General features: G+C 44.2%; 1 protein-coding gene across 4 annotated transcripts in view; it reads right to left on the bottom strand.

Moving 5' to 3' along the window:
- KREMEN1 (kringle containing transmembrane protein 1) overlaps positions 1 to 21,106 on the bottom strand; it is a 63,390-nt gene extending 42,284 nt beyond the window's left edge. For 2 of the 4 annotated variants that reach the window (XM_054695225.1, XM_037510811.2), the window contains exons 1-2: positions 20,952 to 21,106; positions 228 to 390 (exon numbers count right to left, since the gene is read on the bottom strand). In XM_054695225.1, coding sequence (XP_054551200.1) covers positions 228 to 390; positions 20,952 to 21,054 — 266 coding nt within the window. In that variant the 5' untranslated portion in view covers positions 21,055 to 21,106. The remainder of the gene's footprint in view (positions 1 to 227; positions 391 to 20,951) is intronic. The other 2 variants (XM_054695224.1, XM_037510810.2) reach the window with 1 other exon arrangement.
- Positions 21,107 to 22,664: the final 1,558 nt, after the last annotated feature.

Genomic DNA, 22,664 nt, shown 5'->3' with positions numbered 1-22,664 from the left:
GAAAGCAGAGGTCTAAAAACCAGGATCAAAGCAATCCTAATTGAAAAGATGAGTAGAATGTGTATGTGTGTGAGGGTGGGACAAAGATTTTTAAAACAGTGACAATAAAGGTCTTCTAAGTTGGCCAAAATGAGTCAAAAACAGACTTCCTTAATAGTGAGCAAGGTTGGAAGGGGTCTGAAGAGGAGACCAGAGATTTTCTTAAGTATAGGGAAGCACCATCTTACCTGCAATAGTTATGCTCGCCCAGGCCCCCCTCCCCATTGGGGTATTTCAGAGTGTTGTATGGATGCTGAAAAGTCTCGTTCCAGAACAGACATGGCTTCCCGCCTTGTAGTGCCGTCCAGTTCTGCGTTCCCCTATAATCTGCACCATTGGCTGTGAAACATTCTAGGAGAAAGAAAAGACAGAGCAAACTAATTTTCTGGCAACATCTATAGTCCCTTCCCTCTCTAGTTGATGTTTTATTTGTTTTGCTTGGACCAAACTGAGAATGGATAATGTCTTGCTAGATCCTGGTCACGGTGATGTTAACATGTTAGGGCTGAGTAAATCTGAAATGAGGTACCCTACAAAAGCTAGGTTAAATTGTAGCACTGGCTTGTCTACAGACACTAGAACATTTCCCCCTGAAGTATACAGATCCCAAAGAGCCTATAAACAGGGAGCTGATATGTGTTGAGGCCCATGAAGTGAACCAGCAAACCCCCAAATCTGGGAACAGTTGGGAACAGCCATCCATGAGGAATTCTGGGTGCTCAGAGGGGGTCACTGCTCTTGCCAGTGTCTCTGTGTGGTAACTAGAACCAGGTCACCAGCTGTAACAGAGCTCTCCCCTACAGTCTGAAAGGCTGCACTGACACTTGGATTTAATAAGACCATCGGATACAGCAACGCTTTGGAATCCCAATCACACAAGTCTGGGAATGACTCACATTCCCTGGTAATGAAGAACAGTCCTTCCTATGCTGTTTGAGATAGAGGTGCAACCAAAGAGACAGTCAACACAGGGAAGAGGGGCCAACTAGCTATTTTCTGCACCTTTTTCTAAAATATCTTCCTACAAAACACACTGAACATGGTCTCCAGTCCATTTAATAAAATGACAAAATCCTTGCAGGTGCAACAATATGCTTCTAAAATCTGCTTCTCAGACTTTAGGGGGATGGGAATTGAGGCTGATAGGATTTTCCCCCACATATTGCATGCATTAAACTCTCAGAGGTTCATGAGAAAGGCACAGCACAAAGAGCAATTTTTAAAAATTAGTTTAGTTGAAACTGACAGATAGAAGCACTTCAAACACTTCTTTTAAGATGTATCACTAGAAATCTGACAATGTGGAGGAGTTACGCTAACATTCTTAGCTTTATTTCTTTCCTCCTCCTGGCACATCCTGACCTATAACTTCCGATATGAAGGACACTTAATGCTGTCTCCTGTTGCAGTGCATGAGCCTACTCCAGCCTAAGCATGTGCACAACATGAGCACATCTATATTCTGGAAGATATTTCCCTTAATATTTAAATTCTGTCCAGAGAACATCTCTCTTTTGGTACCCCTTCATCCCACAATCTGGGCCCTGCTTTTTCTCTGGAATTGTGCCATTTTAGGACAGCTACAATAACCTGGGATTCCAAGCTATACATAACACTCTATCAATTTATTGTGTTTTGTGTAACACTCATGTTACAATAAGGGAGACTCATCGTGTACCACTACGAGTAAATCCTCTACCAAGAACATGCATAAATGAAAAGTTCAATAGTAATTGAAGGAGACAGCTCGGTACAGCTTAAAATATACTGAACCAAAAAGCTAAGCCTGGCTTCTCATCCTGGACTTGTTGCTAACCAGCTGTGTGGCCTTGAATATAACACCATCCACATCAGCACTATGACTTACATAGTGCTGTACTGTGTGCCAACCTCTATTCTAAGAGCTTTACAAATATTGATTCTGTACCACCCCCTTACTACTCCCATTTTGCCAGTTTGCCATGAGGCAACTGGCACTCAACCACACCCAATATTGCCTCTAAGCCACCCCCATACCTTGGTATTATCCTTGCTTTCCCCACCCTCTCCCTAATCCCACTTCCTACTCATCGGCAAGTCCTATCAACCTTTTAAAAATATGTACCCCAAAACCACCCTTGCCTCTCTCTTGGGTGCCACTATTTTATTTTATTTTATTTTTTTTTATTTATTTATTTGTTTGTTTATTTCTTTATTTATACAACCACTGGGTACAGTCAGAAGCGCGGGAGGGTGAGAGAATTCACCAGAGCCAGAGCGGGGAGCAGAGCAGGCAGAAGGACCGAAGTACACTGCTGAGGGGAGCAGCGGGCGGCAGGAGAGGTCTGCGCGCCATGTGGGACCCTCCTCCGGTGGCCGGGGAGCAGCCGGGGATCGAACCGGGCCGCAGAGGCTGCGGGCAGCTTCGCAATCCAGCGCTCAACCGCTGCGCCACCGGGGAGGCCCTGGGTGCCACTATTTTAGACCACTCATTACCAAAATGTCTCGTGTCACAATTTCAACTTTTATTCTCCCGCAATCTAGACTCCAGACAGTGCTCAGAGTTCTCAGGAAGATATCAGTGCTGGGGAAAAACCCCAAACCCTTCCTTTTTGTCTGCAAAGTGTCCAGGCCCTCCCTCCCACAGTACACCAAGCTCTCCCCCCAATCACTATGTTCCAATCACACTAGTCAGCTTTTAATTTTGTGAACACACCACACCATTTCTTGCTTAAAAATGTTATTCCCCCTAATACTTCCCATAGTAGACCAAATGATGCCTCCTCAGAACCACCCCCCCACCACCACCATCTCTACTCCTATTTTTCTGTCATTGTTTGCTTGGTAGCACTTATCAGCACTAGGAACATATATGATCTATTATAGGGGATGATGAAAAAGAAGAGGATGATAAAGAGGGGAGGGAGGAGGAAAAGAAAGAGAACCACACCAGACACCAGAGCCCCATCTTATCCCAGGGCTAGAATGGGACTTGGAAACCTGTGTTTCTAAAAAGCTGTCCATGTGATTTTGTTAAGTAATTTGGTTTGGGAAGCACTAGCCTAGATTATTTAAGAACATCAAGTCAACCTTTGTCAATTTTTAGAACTTTAATTAATATGCACTAAAACATCTTTTTCTCCTATCAAAAGTGGTTGAGGAGTGGCCCAGGAGCCAGAAATGCAAGCCAACCAATGGAAGGCCTTAGCAATCAATACACAGCAACCTACAGTCAGTGTTCCCAGAGGCTCATTTGACTGATGTTGGAATACAACAGGAGTCATCCACACAAGTGTTAAGTCCTCATCTACACAAGCAGATGAGATGGCATCTGAGAGAAGGAATAAGAAAGTGTGGGCTGTTTGTATTAGTCTGTTCCTCCCAAACCAAATCTAGTTCTGAGTTATTCTAGGGAAATTAAGGCAAAGTACTGTATTTTATTTTCATTTTTTGACCACTCACCAGTGCATGTCAGTTGTGGGAAAAAGCAAGAAAAACAAACTTGTGTACTTTGGATTTAGAATATGTGTGCCCTTGATTTCATCAGAATTCTAGGATATGTACTAAGCAATGAGGACCCTGTCACCTTTTTGTTCTATTGCTATGAAACTGACATAAGGTTGTTAGCTAGATAAGCAAGGAATAATTTAAATAAATAAAAAATAAAATATCAGGGCCTCCCCGGTGGCGCAGCGGTTGAGCGCTGGGTTGCAAAGCTGCCTGCAGCCTCTGCAGCGCCAGTTCGATCCCCGGCTGCTCCCCAGCCACCGGAGGAGGGTCCCACATGGTGCGCAGACCTCTCCTACCGCCGCTGCTCCCCTCAGCAGTGTACTTCGGTCCTTCTGCCTGCTCTGCTCCCTGCTCTGGCTCTGGTGGATTCTCTCACCCTCCCGTGCTTCTGACTATACCCAGTGCTTGTATAAATAAATAAATAAATAAATCTTTTAAAAATAATAAAAAAAAAATATCATATGACCAACTGTATAGTCAGTGAAAGAGAATGAGCAAAGCCTATACTCATTAACTCATTCAACAAGTATTAATTCCATACTTACTGGGGCTACAGTGGGGAATACTCTGCATTAATGGAGCTTATATGCTAACAGAAGAGACACCAATCAAAATTCCCATCATATAGTAAAAAGTTATATAAGGAAAAATGGAATAAGGAGATGGGAACCCAATAGAGAAAGTTCTCTTTTAGATACAGGTCAGGAAAGGCCTAGAGAGGAGAGAAGAGCAGGGATGTGGACCAAGTGAGGAAGAAATGTGGAAAGTGTTAATGGCAGAGGGCACAGAATATGCAAGCACACTACGAGCACCAATGTGCTTGGCAGGTTTGGGGAACCACAAGACAACTTCTTGATTTCTCTATGATAACTGAAGTAGGATGTGTGCCTGGGGCAGGGTGGGTAGAAAATGAAGAGGAGGAGGTATGCAAGGTCAGGACCTGTAAAGTGTTGAGGGTTATATAAATTAGATTTTGGCTTTTGTTCTAGGTGTGAGTGGGAACTACTGTCATTTCTCTGAGCAGAGAAATGACATAATCTAACTTATCTTTTTTTTTTTTGTAAGATTTATTTATTTATGCACACAAGAGCTGGGGTGTAGGCCAGAGGTGTGGGGGGTGGAGGGGTAAGAAGATACATCAGAGACAGAGTGGGGAGCAGAACAGGCGGATCTACTGAAATACACTGCTGAGGGGAGCAGTGGGTGAGTCAGGAGAGGTCTGCTGTGCCATGTGAGTTAGCTCCCTGGCTGGGGATTGAACTCATGCTGCAGTGGCTGGTGATAGCTTCATAGTGCTGAGACTTAATCCCTTGTGCCACGGTGGGGGGTGGGGGGGTCAATTTTAGCTTTCTAGGTTGGTAGTCCCCTATTTTTTCCCTCCATTTCCAAAATCCTCCAAAGAATGTACATGACATTTATTTTAAACATTGGAGATGGTAATTTTATCGCAATCCCTTTGAGGTAAGTGGAATCTCATTAGGACATGCAAATCCTCTGGTTTCCATAGAACCTGTGGGAATAAGATCTGAGGTCAAAAACTATGTTTGGATGAAAGCTCATTACCTTTTATTGTTAATAAAAGCTAGTAGGGGTCTCCCTGGTGACCCAAGGGTTAAAGTCTCAGACCTATCAAGCTATCGCCAGCAACTACAGCATGAGTTAGATCCCTGGCCAGGGAGATAACCCAGTGGCACAGCAGACCTCTCCTGTCTCACCTGCTGCTCCCCTCAGCAGTGTATTTCAGTAGATCTGTCTGTTCTGCTCCCCAATCTGTCTCTGGTGAATCCTCTCACCCCCCCCACCCCTGTACCTCTGACCTACATCCCATCTCTTGTATGAATAAATAAATAATTTTTTTAAATAATAAAATAAAAGCTAGTAACAGTTTCCCTCATCAAACTATTACTATTCATTATTCTTGAAATTTAGAAGGATTGGGTATAAAAAAAGGATTGACTGATATATATGCAAAATTTTGATATGTACATTTCAAATTCTCCAGAATCTCACATACTCACAGGCTGTAAGCAAAATTATTTGAAGATTTCAATTAATTTAGAGGCATGGGCTACAGAAGACTTTTATATATTTCCAATTATATTTTCTAAATTGCAATTTTTTTTAAAGATTTATTTATTTATGCACACAAGAACTGGGGTACAGGCCAGAGGCATGGGGGGCGTGGGTTGAGAGGATTCACCAGAGACAGAGTGGGGAACAGAATAGGCAGATTGACTGAAACACACTGCTGAGGGGAGCAGTGGGGGCCAGTCAGAAGAGGTCTGCTGCGCCATGTGGATATCCCTGGCAGGGGATCTAACTCATGCTGCAATGGCTGCAGATTGCTTCATAGGTTGCGTCTTAACTCCTTGCGCCACCAGGGAGGCCCCTCACATTGCAATTCTTAAAGTGAGTTAGCTCCCTGGCTGGGGATTGAACTCATGCTGCAGTGGCTGGCGATAGCTTCATAGTGCTGAGACTTAATCCCTTGTGCCACGGTGGGGGGTGGGGGGGTCAATTTTAGCTTTCTAGGTTGGTAGTCCCCTATTTTTTTATTTAATGGACAATCATTTAACAATTTATGAATTTCACATACTGGAATGGAGATGCAATAGAGAGGAGAGAAAGGCACTAACATGGCTGTCTGAGAGCAGAGGATGGCATGGCCTCTTAGTCAGGACAGGGAAAGCCCCATGGGCAGGGGAAAGCACTGAAGAATAATAGCACCGCTCTGCTTCTCTGACTTGGTCCCTCTCTGCTGACTTCTTACACAACACATCCTTTTTGTAAAAGTTTCTTTATCTCTGAAATGAGGGGGATGACTAGATTTATTTATATATATATATATATATATGTTACATATAAATACATACAATTTCAGAAGTATTCATAGAGTCCCTGAAGCCCTTCTATGCAGCCCCAAGACCTACTAATCTAAGTCAAGGACCCCCTGAATAAGTGACAGCTACAAAATAGAGAAGCAGGAAAGCTAAGGAGGGAGGAAGGACTTTATAGGGTTATTTCATTACAAAAGCTATGAAATAGTTTACATCAAATATTTTTCTGCATAGAAAACTTCTAGCAACAATGTGGTACAGTATGGAAAGCTCATTTAGTAGCTAGAGTCAGATCTTAGCCTTGTGGTTTACAAGCATTACCACTAAGCTAACCTCTTCAAGCCTCAGTTTCTTCACTTGTAAAATGGGGGCTTAGATTATTTATAGTTCAGGGCAATCAGAAAGAGTTGAAGGATATGCAAGTAAAATGTCTAGAACAACAGTAGGTACCTAATAAATTATTATGTAATCATAATTTTTAAAATAAGCTAATGTTATTATAAATTTGAAACTATTATAACCATCAAGATCATATCGTTTATTCTAGTCCATAAAAATAATCACCTATAAAAAGCAATATAACATGAGTTGATTGGCGCATCATCCTACTAACATTGTTTATAGTTATCAGGCTACCATTAGGATAGAAAATGTATATGGTAAAATATGTATATGGTAAAATGTATATGGTATATGGTAAAAAATGTATATGGTAAAATAAATGAGCACTCTCCATTTCTCCTCCAGTGTGGAAGGATGACCCTGTTGAGGAGAATAACTACCATGACTTTCAGGGTTTTGCCGAAATCTCAGATGTGAGGGCTTCTGCCCAGCGTCTGCAATTTCATATTATTGGTGCATTCGTTGTACCCCTGGAGGGGATATTAGTTTGCTATGGCTGAACCAAGAAAGAAGGCATACATAGATTTCTACAGAAATTATGATTCTGTGAAAGATGTGGAAGAGAAGAAGGCTGGTATCTTTCAGAGTGCAAAGTGATCTTGAAACAAAGTATTCCTTTGGCTTGACTTCCATGGATGTTTATCACTAGCCTGTGTTCCTGAACCATGAAATGTGAATATTTGGGCTAAGGAATAATTTCTCTTGAGAAACAATTATATACTGAAGAAAAAAGAAAGGGAAATAATGTGGCCTGAACCCAGTGTTGAGTCCTAGCGTTCAATGAGTTAAGAGGCAAACAAACAAAAAAAAAGTAAAATGAAACCAGTAGATTTTACTTAATCAAAAATTCAAAGTACACATGATGAAACATCACTGTTATATATGCTCCTGAAATCATAATTCAATATTTGTACTTACTATAAGTGAGGAAAATGCCAAGTTAATAGAGTCTCAGGCAATATAACTACCAGCTTATACATGCGCTGCATTTTTAAAGTTCATGCTTAAAACTATAACAAGGTATTCTTTTAACATAATTAAACTTAACATATGCGAGCTAGATGTAGGAAAGCAGCAGCTAATTTAAAGACACTCTGTTTCTCTTGGTAAGAGTTAATAAAGTTGAAGAATGTTCTTAAAAAAGCACTACTAATAGGTCATTATTAATTTTACTATTTGTCCAAAACCACACTATTGAGAAACACTATATGAAAACTTTTCTCATATTGAGTCTAGAATATTCCTAGTTTTTCTGGTAGAATTACCAGTGGGATTTCTACATATAATATTCATGGGAATCACTGTGTTTTTTTTAAGTTTTTTTTTTTAAGATTGATTTATTTATTCATACAAGCACTGAGTACAGTCAGAAGCGCGGGAGGGTGAGAGAATTCACCAGAGCCAGAGAGGACAGCAGAACAGGCAGAGTGACGAAGTACACTGCTGAGGGGAGCAGCAGGCGGCAGGAGAGGTCTGCGCGCCATGTGGGACCCTCCCCCAGTGGCTGGGGATCGAACTGGCACTGCTGAGGCTGCACGCACTTCGTAGCCCAGCACTCAACCACTGCGCCACCAGGGGAAGCCCGGGAATCAGTGTTTTTAATCCTTAAAGTTAACTCTATGGTCTATGTAGCACTTAACATTTCCATTGATCCAATGTTGGAGGAATCTGGCTGGTTTGGGCTTAGTTTGGAATCAATATGAATGAGTAAACATTAGGTTCAATCTTGGCATCTTAAAGTAAGATGGAAGAATATTTTCCAGTGGGAATATCTTCTGTTCTTTTACAGGCATCTATAAAATTTGGTAGGTGGGTCAATTACAGAAATACAAGACTTAGGTGGAAAAAGCTCCTTTTAACATTTGGAGCAACACAACAGTGAGTGCTGTCAAATGTTTACACAACAGATCTGCTGCTTGGTTGGATTTCCAGTACATTCTGGTGTCCGGTGGGAACTTGTGGGTACGCCCAGGCTCCTGGCAAACCGCCTTTGCCCTCAGATACTCAAAAGCACTACAGGAAGGCTTGTTTCCATTTTGTGGAACCCTGTAGTAAAGAGGCTCATGGCCCTAGGAAGGCAGTGGCCTCCAACTTTTTCCCACTCCCACATAGCTGAAGCCATGACAGAACAATCTCTCATATTTAATAATGGCTGTGATTCTCACAAGCATATGGAGAAAGATTATCAGGTCTAGAATAAAGCAAGGTCAGTTTGGGTTGGGGTGGAGAATTCTCTAAACACAAAGTACACAGTGAGTACCACTGGAATAAAGAGGAAATTATACCAGATAAGCAGCTGACACTGTGATTTAAGTAAGTCACCCAGACAACCTGCGGTTTCATTTCTTCACCTGTGAAACAAGGAGATATGAGCCAGAGGTTTCAACATTCTCTCTAATTTCAAGATTCTAACAAAACGAAGTGAGATTCAGGGCCTCCCTGGTGGCGCAATGGTTGAGTGCTGGGCTGTGAAGCTGCCTGCAGCCTCTGCAGTGCCGGTTCGATCCCCGGCCGCTGGCGAGGGTCCCACATGGCACAACAGACCTCTCCTGTCTTGCCTGCTGCTCTCCTCAGCAGTGTACTTTGTCAGTCTGCCTGTTCTGTTCCCCACTCTGGCTCTGGTAAATTCTCTCACCCTCCTGCGCTTCTGACTGTACCAGGTGCTTGTATAAATAAATCTTTAAAAAATAAATAAATAAATAAAGTGAGATTCAAAAGTCAAATGTGATAGGACTAGAAAGAACTACTGGCTAAAAGTCTCTTCCAGGCTTAAGATTCTCTAATTCTACATATTTCTCTTATGGAAGTGAGAAGCCTAAGGTAAAAACAACTCACTTCCCATGTGAGCCCTTTCTCTGAAGAGGTTAATAAGCATTCTTTTGCTTAGAAGAAACCTCATCTTCAATATATAAATTGCAAGGGAAAAAGAGAGAAAACACAGGTTAATAGAAACAAAGTCACATTCTCTAGTCATACCTTGCTTAGGTTCTGATTTGAATGTAAAAAGCAGTTATGAGACAACTAGGGAAATTTGAATATTGAATACTAATAGGATAGTTGATTGTATTAATGGATTGTTAGTTTTTTAAGGTGTGATAACAATACCATTACTGTGCTTTTGAAAAAATTCTTATCCTTTAGGCATACCTATTGAAATACAGATAAGATGATAGCTGGAATTTATTACCAAACTATTCTAGTTGGGGAATGAATAGGGTGTGAATGAAATTTTACTGGCCATGACTGATAGCCATGGAAGCTGGGAGATATATAGACATGCAACTTCATTATATTCCTGAATTTTTGTACATGTTTGAAATTTCCCATGATAAAAGTTTTACAGGGTCTCTTTAATATAGTTACTAACATTTTGCTTTACAATTAAGCTACTTTAGTTTCTTTATAAATAAATTCAATCATCCATAAAACCAGTCATTTTAAATCAAGACAAACATTCATGTATCATATTCTTGGACCACATATTAACAGTTCAAATGACCACAGAACAAATTGTACTTTTGTCCACAGTAGGAGTATCACAGAAAATAATCATTGCTATTTTTTATGTTATCAGTAGCTTTTTCATTAAAATATATTTTAGACCTTCCTTTTCATTCAAGAAAACAGTGTCCTTAAAAATAATAACAGAAGGGCCTCCCTGGTGGCGCAAGGGGTTAAGCATCACACTATGAAGCAATCTGAAGCCTCTGCAGCATGAGTTCAATCCCTGGCCAGCCAGGGAGCAACCCACATGGCGCAGCAGACATCTCCTGTCTCTCCCCCTGCTCCCCTCAGCAGTGTATTTCACTCAGTCTGCTTGTTCTGCTCCCCACTCTGTCTCTGGTGAATCCTCTCAGCACGCCCCCCCCCACATCTCTGGCCTGTACCCCAGCTCTTGTAAGCATAAATAAATAAATCTTAAAAAAAAAAAAACAAACAGTAACAGAAGAAAATGCTATGCTTCTTATTTTAACTAAAGAATTTATACTTCTGGAAGGGGACTTGAATTCTTCGATTTGAATCTCCAGTTTTTCATCTCTATTAACATATAACCAGCTATTTAAATTTAAAGACCCATAAAAACATTTCGGGTGGCCCTATTATTACTACATGAAAAACTGAAAAACAATTGTTAAGGCAGAGAAGACCCAGAGTAGAGTGCTGGTTGAGGACCAGGCTTTCCCCATCTGGCTCTCATCTTGGTTTTGTCTTTTTGTTTTTGTTTTTTGACTCTCATCTTGAATATGCTCCACTCCTACCCAGGCAGGACTCACTGGAAAATATGCCATGATTGCCACTGTGAAGTACATGTATTTTTGCCATTCTTTCTGAGAAAGAATAACCATTAACCTATCAGTATCTAGCTTTAAAATATATAGAGATAAAATATATAGAGATAGAGTAAGTCAAACCTCAGTTAAAGAACAGACTTACTCAGAAGTCATTGGCTCAGAAGTTCTTAGAAAAATATTTCATTAATTAACCATGGATTTTACTGCCCATACCCACAGAACATATTCTGTAGTTATTATATCTCTCTCAATGTACTTTAGATATTTATTTATAAGTATCCTCTTCAATTTTGAATTAAAATTTCACATTAGCAATATTTTTCACATAAGGGAACAGGAAGCATAAGATGTTTTATTTTTTTTTTAAGATTTATTTATTTATGTATATAACAACTGGGGTACAGGGCAGAGGTATGGGGGGTAAGAAGATTCACCAGAGACAGAGTGGGGAACAGAACAGGCAGACTGACTGAAATACACTGCTGAGGGGAGCGGTGCGCAAGACAGGAGAGGTCTGCTGTGACATGTGGGCCAGCTCCCTGGCCAGGGTAACTCATACCGCACTGGCTGCTGACAGCCTCATAGCACGGAGACTTAACCCCTGCACCACCAGGAAGGCTCCTAAGCATATGATGTTTTAAAGCTCAAAATCCCATTCTCTGACGGACAGTAATTTAGTTCATTATAAGCCAATTCCATAGGAAAAAAAAAAAAAAACAGGACAAAAATGGAGAACTATTTGAAAGCTCAGGATCTATAACAAATAGCACTATATCCTGCAGAAATCAAGAGCTTTAAAACAAGTCCCACAGCACCTGCTACCACAGTGCTTATAAGACTTGATCAACTTAAACCATGATGGCTCAAGAAGCACTTGGCCTTGCTTCCACTAGTCCATTAGTTTCTTGAGTATCAGTATCTCATTCATTTTTGTAGCCTCAGAAACTACTGACCATATAGAACATGCTTGGCAAATGTTTGTCAAATGAGGGAAGTAAGTGTGTGGGGAGATGGAGGTAAACCTATTAACAGACACATTCAGAGTGCTCTGATTTCCTTACCAATTTATGCATATAGGCTGGCAATCATGACTTAGTAATGAGAAGTTATAGGAAAGTTTATGTAAGTTAAATATTTGAAAATAAAATACTTGCTTTTTAAGCCAGGGGAATCTGCTATTTATTTTGTTTGTTTGTTTATTTTTAAAGATTTATTTATTTATGCATACAAGAGCTGTGGTACAGGCCAGGGATGCGGGGGAGGAGAGGTAAGAGGATTCATCAGAGACAGAGTGGGGAACAGAACAGACTGACTGAAATACACTGCTGAGGGGAGCAGTGGGCGAGACAGGAGAGGTCTGTTTTGCCATGTGGGTTGCTCCCTGGCAGGCCAGGGATTGAACTCATGCTGCAGAGGCTGCAGATAGCTTCATAGTGCTGCGCTTAACCCCTTGCACCACCAGGGAGGCCCCAGAATCTGCTATTTAAAGGAAATCTATAGTAAGGCCATTTGTAATGGGGAATAATCAAAATCCTTTAATTACTATACATTTCCATACAGAGTGTGCATTAAGAGACACCTGGTTCAAACCTATACCTTGCTTCACCATCACTTGAGCAACCCTATTTCCCACAGTCTGAAGTTTGAGACCAGACTAAAAGGAGATAAAATAAACTGATAAAGTCCAACTTCTGGACAAGTTTCACCAGTATTGCCTGTGCCCTATTTTTAATTTCAGATGGCAAGCAAATTCCCTAATAATGGAGTCCTGGAGGTCAGCCAATGTTCCATGGAAGCCAGGCTCTGGATTATTCAGTTTCCCTTGGTTGATATGGGGTGGCCAAGTAATAAAAGAGTTCTTCAGTGGGGATCTGACTGTCAGGGAACATATCTCTGGAGCACATATATAAAGTAAAATTTGAAGCAAAAAAAACCTCTAGTCTTCCATGAACTGGCACAGGGACAGACTAGTTAGAGATGCTAGCTATACAGGAGGCATTTGACAAGAGCGTATTATTTGGCCCCAACATAAAAATATGACTCAAGTGACAAGTTTTAGACGTTCTGGCCAGGAAGACAGTTTTGGGCAGAAGGAAAGACTCAGTATAGCACTGACTTACAAACAACAACAAGCAGTTCTGTCACTCCAGCTATCCAAAGCAACAAGGGCAGATCATGCCCAACCAATTGATTCCATAGTCAAAGGTTTAAAGTTTCATGGATCTAGGGTAGATTGATTGATTGATTGATTAACTGATTTATTAAAAAGATTTATTTTTATTTTTATACAAGAGCCGGGGTACAGGCCAGATAGGCGGGAGGGCGAGAGGATTCACTGGAGACATAGCGGGGAACAGAACAGGCAGACTGAAGAAATACACTGCTGAGGGGAGCAGAGGGGCGAGACAGGAGAGGTCTGCTGGGTCATCTGGGATTCTCGCAGGCTGGCCGGGATCGAACCCGTGCTGCAGAGGCTGCGGACAGCTTCACAGTGCAGTGCGCAACCGCCTGCACCACCAGGGAGGCCCTAGGGTAAATTTAGCAAATGAAAATCTACCCTGGCAATGAAAATATAGGATAGCCAGCTAAGTTTGAATTTTAGATAAATAGCTTTATAAATATTTCCAAATATGGCATGAGACACTTAGAAATTTACTCATTGTTTATCTGAAATTCAAATTTCACTCTGTGTCCTGTATTGAATCTGACAATTTTCCTCTAGAGAGAGAGACACACACAGTGAATCGTAGACCTTACTCTATTAAGGTTTTTGAAACACTCTTCACAATGCTTAAGGAGTTTATGTACTAGAGAACCTACTTTTTGAAGAGTGAAAAAAAGATGCTGATCAGTTGCCTACTCCCAGCCACAGTGAAGGTAAGAACAAAAGAGTAATATGGCTCAGAAAGAGTTTCTCAACCTCAGTATTACTGATGTTTGGGGCAGGATAATTCTTTGGTGTGGGGGCTGTTTAACAGCATCCCTGGCCTGTATCCACTAGATGCCAGAAGCATATCCCACCCCCCACCCCCACACTCAGTTGTGATCATCAAAAATGGCAGATGTTGCCAAATGTCTCTTGGAGGTAAAATCCTTCTTGGTTGAAACCAATGAATTAGAAGAAATAGTCAAATACACAGAAAGTGTAATATCCATTAACCAGTGGCCATACAACAAAAGACTTCTCAAGGGAGAAATTTTCAGCTTGCCCCGGGCCCCTTCAAGCCCATAACAAGGATGAGAAGACTCAGTCAACTAAGACAATCAGAAGCCCTTCATTTGCCAGAAGCACTAGGGAAGAATCTTTGGTGAGCCAAGCCATTGACACTCTGCGTGGCAGTGCACACATCACAGCAAACAGGGCGTCAGACCCAGCCTTTGAAGACGTTCCTTTTAAGTTAACCTCCCTTCCAACTAAACTTTTTCCAAATCTCTTCCTGCCATTTGGAAGTTGAGTGATTCTCAGCTGAAAAGGACTGTATATACGAGGTGCAGATGGCAGCAGTTACGGTCCTCACCAGATGCTGCAGTCTCTAATTTGATTGAAAGGATATAATTAGACAACAGAAACACTTTAATGAAAGAGCAAAACATGGAGGGAGGGAAGGATTGAAGGCCCTTAACTGATGCCAAAACACCCACCAGTAATAGAGGCTTTGAGTCTGGGGAATGGGAAGGGGAAAGCCCCTTAAAAGGACAGTCCCCATCCTGTTTATTTCCCCATAGACATAGAATAGGGATTTTATTATTGTAGATTTCCACTGTATTTTATGTGGGAACAATCTGATTAAAACCAGAAGAGTCTTCGGAAGAACATCAAAGAAAAACAAATATGGCTTCTGTGGTCATTATTAAAAATATTTTTACCAGCCCAATAATTTTCTTTGAAGATGAATTTTTATAGATTGAACAGCAGCAAGTAATTTACATCTTGTGATGGCATTGGTTAACAATCCCTACTATTCTAGAAAAGAACTACTTGGTCGCCATATTTCATCCAACTTTAGGACACCAAGGAATATGGACAGCCATTTACTCTATCTGTCAAAAAGGTATAAAGAAACCATGGGGACTTAGTCTTATGTGCTGAAGCCACTTTGAGTCATCTTTCAAAGTTGCCTATGTTATTTTTACTATTTCCTAGCTTTCAAAATTTTAGTATGAGTATACCGTTCTGGTTCTAACCAAGAAGTCTAACCAACCTGAAAGAAATCCAGCCCTCAAAATCTGAAGTTGCTAATGTGGTGTGACACGGGTTTGGAAGCGGCTGCAGCCTCCTCAACCCACTGGAAGCAGGGCCCCACCCTTGTGGTAAATTGAACAATAAAAGTTTAATGCTTTGGCTACTTGCCAGGGATTAAATCAGTGGCAAGAGAAAACTAGAAGCTGGGTCTAGCAGAGGGACAGCCTCGAGTGGGTCCTGTTATAACTGTGAGGGAGAGAGGGAAATTTGTGAGATACCCTAAAATCCTTTTGTCTGCCAAGATGTTTCCTAGGACCCAAGTGCATTCCTCTTAAAACTGGTACAAGTCCAGGATAGAGAGGTGTTTACCTAGAAAGAGGACTGAAAAAGGAGGGAGGAAGAACTCTGACATCCTCAGTGGGGATCTGACGTCCCTTCTGACACCTCTACAGTGGCCTCTTTCCTGTTCCCTGTTCAAATCTAGGAAAATGTCTCAGAGGTCAGGTCAGTGCAAAAAGCACTGCCATTTTAGGAGGAAGGCACTGAAGACAACGGAGTGGGGAAAAATAGAGCCACTTGGGTCTGCTCCTCCTTGATTAATACTTGCTGGTTGCTTCTCAAAGTTAAACTGTGTGGAAAGAAGAGTTATCCTTCTCAGCCAGATACCGGGTGAGCCACTCAAAAACTAACCAGCCAAGCGGTACTGGGGGCTTGAGATCTCACCTCAAAACTGTATAAGTAATTTTCTAAGGGACACATTCACTTCTTCCTATGTTTTACTGAGGACGCAAAAACTCAAGCAAAAGCTACATATCCAAACTTCTGGCCTCTCTCAAGTGTTTTGCATTAACTGTTCCACAGTACAAACACAATCAACTTGGTATGTTTGAATGTTTCATTTTGTTTTTTCAAAAATGTTTTAATTAAAACAAAATAATCAGACATGCTAAACACATTATTGTCTTTTAAAGGCCACTTTAAAAATGACTATAGAACTATGGATATAAAATTCAATTGTTTGAGAAAGTGACAGACATTTTCTTTTTCTTTTTTTTTTTTTACCTGGCTGTTTTTCTAAGTTCTCAGGGCTGGTGCCACCTGCTGCCTGGGCTTTCCCCTGAGAAACAGATCTCTCAAAGGTTTGTTCCAAGCAAAGTCTGCATAGTTGAACAAACTATGGGCCAGTTCCAAGGCAGGCACTATTTTCTTTATGTAGCACACACTGAAACATACTAAATTTCATTGTAATGCATTTTTTCTAGTCTTATTAAAGATCCAAAGATAGGTACATGATCTGTTTTTTTAACTGTGGTAAGATGTATGTAATATAAAAGTTACAATTTTAACCATTTCTCCCACATGTCTCTTAAAGTTAGTAAGTAGTAAAAGGTAAAAGGTTCATTCATTCACCAAAATCAAGCCTCCTTGTCACTTTTCCAGACCAATGGATGCTGGGAAAAAAACAACCCACATGGACTAAAAGTAGGACTTTGGCAAAGTATACCTGTGGGCCAAACCTGGCCCGCTACCTGTTTATGTACAGACCATAAGCTAAGAATGGTTTCTAAAAATTTAAATGGTTGAAAACAATCAAAATACTTTGTGATATATAAAAATCATGATTGTTAATAATTACATCACTGTTAATTTTAAGTACAATAATCATATTGTAATATGGTGGTTCTAGCTTCAAAAAAAAGAGCCTTACTTTAAAAAAATTGCATGAAATTTGAATTTCAGTGACCATAAGTTTTATTGGGACACAGCCAGGCCTGTGCATTTACATTTTGTCTATGGCTACTTTTGCCCTACAAAGTCAAAGTTGAGTAACTGCAGAGACAGTAAGTACATGGCCCCAAAAGTCCAAATTAGTTACTATGTGGCCCTTTACAAAAAATGTCTGCCAACATCTGGCTTAGAGTCTCAGATGTCATTACAGACACAAAAATTCTGAAGAGGGTATACGGCCCATCATCCAAAATCCCTAATCTGTTTAAAGCATTTTCTCTTCATTATTTATTCTGTTGATACAACTATGCTAAATTGTAAGTGAGAGTACAAATAATATCTATATTAAGCATACCAATTTGCTGCTAATTAGTAAACCTAAGTGGAACTCCTTGCTTTAAGATTTATAAAAAGGTCTCATTATATCTCTCAAATAGTTTTGCCTAGGGATCAAAATGAATTTTCACAAAAAGATCAGGAGTTCTTTGATACCAAGCCAAAACTGTTTTTCTTAAAATATTCAAAGCATGAAAGTAACTGGTATGCTGTTGGTCAACTCTACTCCTCTTAGTCCCCATGTTGCACACAGGTAATTCTATTAACATTACGTAAGTCCCCAAAAGGGTCAGGGCTCTGTAGACGGCATGAAGCTCTCTCACTGTTAAGTGAACTCATGGGTTACTATATGGCAAGACACACTGGCTAATGGACTACGTCTGGATGAGGAGCTACAAGAAAATGAACATCAACTATAAAAGGCTATTCACAGCAAAGGTAACCTGCATTGAGAAGTTCAAATGTGATGAAACACCTAAGCAGGTAGCCTGCGTTACACAGAAAAGTCAAATAATTGAAGTTCACACAGCCTTTTTCATTTTTCCTATTTCTCAGTCTCCCCTGTGGTCAGTAAGTTCCAGACAGGAGTCCACCTCAGAAAGTTCATCAGTCACATGGACCTGGCTGCTTTGCTCCTTGAAAAGGCAATCTAAATCCCAACTATTAGGGGCCTCCCTGATGGCCTAGGGGTTAAATTTCAGCACTACCACCACTATGGCCAGAGTTTGATCTCCCGCCAGGGAGTTAACCTACATATGGCTCAGCAGACCTCTCCTGTCTCACCTGCTGCTCCTCTTTAGCAATGTATTTCAGTAAATCCTCCTGTTCTGCTCCCTACTCTGTCTCTGGTAAAAACTCTCAACCCCCACCTATGGCCTATACCCAGTTCTTCTATGCAGGAAAAAAAAAAAAAATCCCAGGGCCTCCCTGGTGGCACAAGGGGTTAAGTCTGAGCACTAAGAAGCTATCCACAGCCTCTGTTCGAACCAGTCAGGGAGGTGACCCACATGGCGCAGCAAACCTCTCCTGTCTCGCCTGCTGCAGTGTATTTCAGCAGATCTGCCTGTTCTGCTCCCCACTCTATCTCTGGTGAATCCCCTCATCCCCTGTACCTCTGACCTGCACCTCAGCTCTTGTATACATAAATAAATCTTTAAAAAAAAACAGATCTCACTGTTAACTTCTATCTTTCTTCTTATCAGTTGTAAAGGGAGAGGATCTCAAAGGAAGAATAGAGGGAAGAGAGATCATGTGAGGTTGGCTACACACTGTAATTAGAAGCATTGATGGGGAATGAGCTAACTGTTTTTATAAAGTCAGCATTCAAAAATGCAAACCACCACCAGTAATTTAAATATTACAAAATTATGCAGAATATAAGCATTGAAATAATTTTTTCCATCCACAAAATTTTAGAGAAAATTACAGTATCAAAAAATGTAAAATAGTAAGTTTGGCATATCCTCAGAGTAAAACGTGTTTTTTATTGGAAAGGATTTAAAAAACTAGTGGGTAGGCTCTAGACAGGATGTGATGTTGAAGACCACGTGATATCTTCCTAAAACTAAAAAGAACAAGTCACAAAAGCACGAATATCTACCAGCATGGTAGGAAAAAGAATTGGCGAGGTCCAGTGAACTTCTCACAAATCATTTCACAATGGCTATTTACTTCTCCCTGACTCAGATTCCCAAATAAAAGCACATTAAGGTTTGTGGTTCAAACTACACAGATTACATTTGAGACTTCCTAGCAAAGCAAAGGCGCCTAAGGAGAGAATGCCACCTTCTAACAAGTATAAGCAGAGTTGGCTCATTTAATAATTTTCAGAACTATTACTCTACCCTTTCCAGAAGGGTACCAGAAGAGGACCTAGTTAATTTCTACCCACACCTCTTTCTCTTTAAAGATATTAAATCCTGACCACACAGATGGCACAGTGGAGCTAAGGGGTTACTAGGTTACAGTTACTTTGACATATCCTGGCTCTCTGGAAGTTCCTCCTTCATTCTACAACATTAGTAATCAAACTATGGAAGGCCATTTGAAGGCCTCTGACCATTCAGAAGCCACTTAGGAGGCTAAGGTTTACAGCACTTAGAGACCCCTGTCCACTAATTCAAAGTCATTCTATGCCTTTTACGGGAATTAATCAGAGTGAAAGTTCATATTGCTACCTCAGAGCAAGTGAGGTATCAAGTACTTGGTGAACTGTGAATGAAGCACTATAAAAAGTATTACTAAAATATGTTTACTAACTATATGTGGGAGTGTTACCTGCAGTGTATCATTTAATCTTCACAACACCCTGCAAGGGCGTCATCTTTCAGATGAGAAAACTGAGGCTCAGAAAACTGAAGGCAAAGCCCAGAGTCATATAGTATATAACAACCAAGCCCCATCCTTTCATTAATCCAAACTGATACCTAAACAAAGCAATTTTGAGTTTTCTCTCAGCAGCAAACTCCTGTCTTTCCGACATCCAATTTTGGGTGGAGAACCCAGAGATCGGTTTTCCTACTTAGGCAAAGGAGTAATGAACCCCTCCCGGCCCTTTCACTAATGCCCAATTCTCAACACTCAAACAACCTGCAGAGAAATTTAACTGGGCCAGGCAACGCCCTTTGCCTGCCTGCTCTTCAACTTGGAAAGAGTTCTGCTGCAAAGAAGGGTGTGTGTGGAAGGTAAGCAAAGTTCCAACTTCCATCCTGGTGGTGGGCCTCACTACCCTTCACCTGGCCTTGATCTGGGGACCGGGCAACCTTGTTGAAAGAGGGAGGTTGTCCGGGACGCTGTGTAGAACCCTCAGGATAAGACCCTAAACTCTGCAGGGGAGAAGTTCCCACCAACACTTCGCTTCATCTGTCCCTGCCGGGCCAGCCCCGAGTCAGGAGGAAATTCAAAGAGGCCCCGCGGGGGGGGAGGGGAGAGCATGCGTCCAGGCCGAGCTCCGCGGGTCGTCCCAGGACCCGGACCTGCCTCTAGGAGGGCAGGCGAGCGACTCCTCCCGAGGCAGAAATCAGTGTCGGGCAGGCGGGGCGGCCGGACGGGGCGAGGGGCTGGGTGCCCGCTCTTCAGAGGGGGCGCGAGGGTCCCGGGCTGCAGGCGGGAGGGGAGGGCTGGAGCTGGGGGGCGCCTCGCGGGGCTGGTGTCGGGGCTCCTGACCCGCGGGTGCCACTAAGAGGACCGGGGCGGGGCGGTCTGCGTTTGAGGTGAGGTGGAGGAGGGTCCCGCCCGAGACGTGCCGCTGAGGGGTTTAGGGACCGGGGTCCCTGCGGCGGAGCGGACGTCCCAGCCCCGGGGAGTCGACGGGGGACTTGGACAGTCGTCCCCGATCCTGAAAGACCTAAGACGGCGGAGCCGGGGCAGTCGCTGGGAGCCTGGCGAAGGGGCGCGGGAGACACCGAGGCAGGGGAGTCCGGGCGGGGGGCGTCGCTGAGGCGGGGGGACAGCGGGCGGGCCCCGAGGCGCCGCCGCGGGGTCGGGGCGCGGGTGCTGAGGCGGGGCCGGCCGGGCCGGGGGGCGTCGCTGAGGGGCTCAGAAGATCCCGAAGGCAGGGACGAGGGCGTAGGTCCCCGGCGGGCCAGCCCGCAGCGCCCTCGGGCGGGCTCGGCGCTGGGGGGCGCCCGGGGGGCGCGCACTCACCGGGTCCGGGGCCGGGGCCGAGGCCGGGGCTGGGCGCGGGCCGGGCCGCCAGCGTGAGCGCGGCGGCGGAGAGCAGGGCGAGGCGGGCGGCGGGCGGCGCCATGGGCCGTCAGTGCGGGGCCCCGGGGCGCGGCCCGGGGGAGAGGGGGCAGCGCCGGGAACCGGGGGCGGCCATGGGAGCGGGACGAGGGGCCTGAGCGTGGCCCCGCCCCTCCCCGCCCCGCCCCGCCCTCGCCAGCGCCGCCGCCCCGGCAGCCCGAGGCTCGCACGGCGACGCGGCCAGGCCCGAGGGGCGGAGTCGACTGCGCGCGCACGCCCCGCCCCCGCGCCGCGGCTGCCACTCACGCTGCAGGCCCCGCCCCCACCCCGTCTCACCTGGGCCGGGCCCGGGAGGGCTGGGCCGGTCCGGCCGAGGGGCGGGGCTAGCAGGTGGGGCGGGGCCCAAGTCCCCGCCTCCGAGTCCCCACGCAGAAGTGTGGCCTGGCTGGACAGGGAGCCCTGCTCAGCCGGGTGGTGGCCCACACGCGGGCTCCACCGCAGGGGGAATAATCGCAACAGTAGTTTGCAAACCGCTTTTCCCTGCTTGGATCATCTTGATGGTTAAAAAAGGGTGCTCTGGAGGGTTCACGTCCCGCTCGGTCCGTCACCTGTAAAATCTTGGACAGGTTTAAAGGAAAAATAACTTTCTTCCATTTTCTCATCTGTTAAATGGGGGCGGTGGTAGGAACTACTCACAAAGTGGTTGTGCTAAATGAGGCATTGCCTGGAAACTTTTACGCGCGCGCACGCGCACACACACACACGCGCGCGCACACACACGAGCTTAGAAAATGCTGAGTTCCTTCCACCTTGCAACCGCAAAGCAGGCAGCATCCTGGGTCCCGGTTCCGAATCCTGTCACACACCCTTTGTCAGCTGGGGAAACTTTCTGGCTCAGTCTGAACCATTCCCCTGCAAAATGGAAATAAAAGATCTTTCGCAGGGATTAGAAACAAGTCCACAAGGCAGTGGGACGGCGATGATTATCTTATAGACTGGGATACTGGGTTCAGAGAGAGCGTGCTTTGCTCAGACTTTCGCCCCCACCCCCACCCCCGCGCGCCAGGCCCTTTGTCATCTCCCCACCCCCGCACCCCACTCCCCTCCGCCGCCCCGTCCAGGCTGCGCCAGTCCTCCTGCAGCGGAGGTCTTCCCTGGCCGCACCCGGTTTGGGCCTGTGGTGGGCCTCTCTAATCCCCCACACTCTTCCCACCCACCCCACCCCCCCAGACAGAGGAGATTTTCCCTGGGCTCCCGCCTAAAGAGCGGGTGACGCCCCGCGGGGCAGGTCCGGGCGCCGCGCCGGGAGCTTTCAAGTCCCTAGTCCTGGGTTTGCAAGTGCGGGCCTGCGCCCGGCGCGGCTGCAGGAACGTCTGCCTTCGTGTGCCTGCCTACCTGCCGCGCCCAGAGCGGACGACGCAGTCCCGAGCCCGCAGGCTCCTGCGCCAGCCTCAGGTACCCCGGGCCTTGCGCCTACTCTCGATCTCCGACACCAGCCCCCGCGGCTAACAGCCCCACCCAACCCCCAGCTGCTTCCAGGGCTGGGCCCCAAAGGCGCAGCTACCTCCCAAGAGGCCTCTCAATCTTAGTCCCTCTCCACCCACACGATCCACCGCTGTGGCAAGAAGAATCTTGTTCAGTCATTGTTTTCACGATGTCATTCCTGAGTTCAAG

The sequence above is a fragment of the Talpa occidentalis genome, unplaced genomic scaffold, assembly GCF_014898055.3.
Source record: "Talpa occidentalis isolate TD23 unplaced genomic scaffold, MPIMG_talOcc4v2.1 talOcc4.14, whole genome shotgun sequence".
Classification (NCBI taxonomy): Eukaryota; Metazoa; Chordata; class Mammalia; order Eulipotyphla; family Talpidae; genus Talpa; species Talpa occidentalis.
The sequence above is the reverse complement of the archived record's forward strand: the minus strand, read 5'-3'. Positions and strand labels throughout refer to the sequence as shown.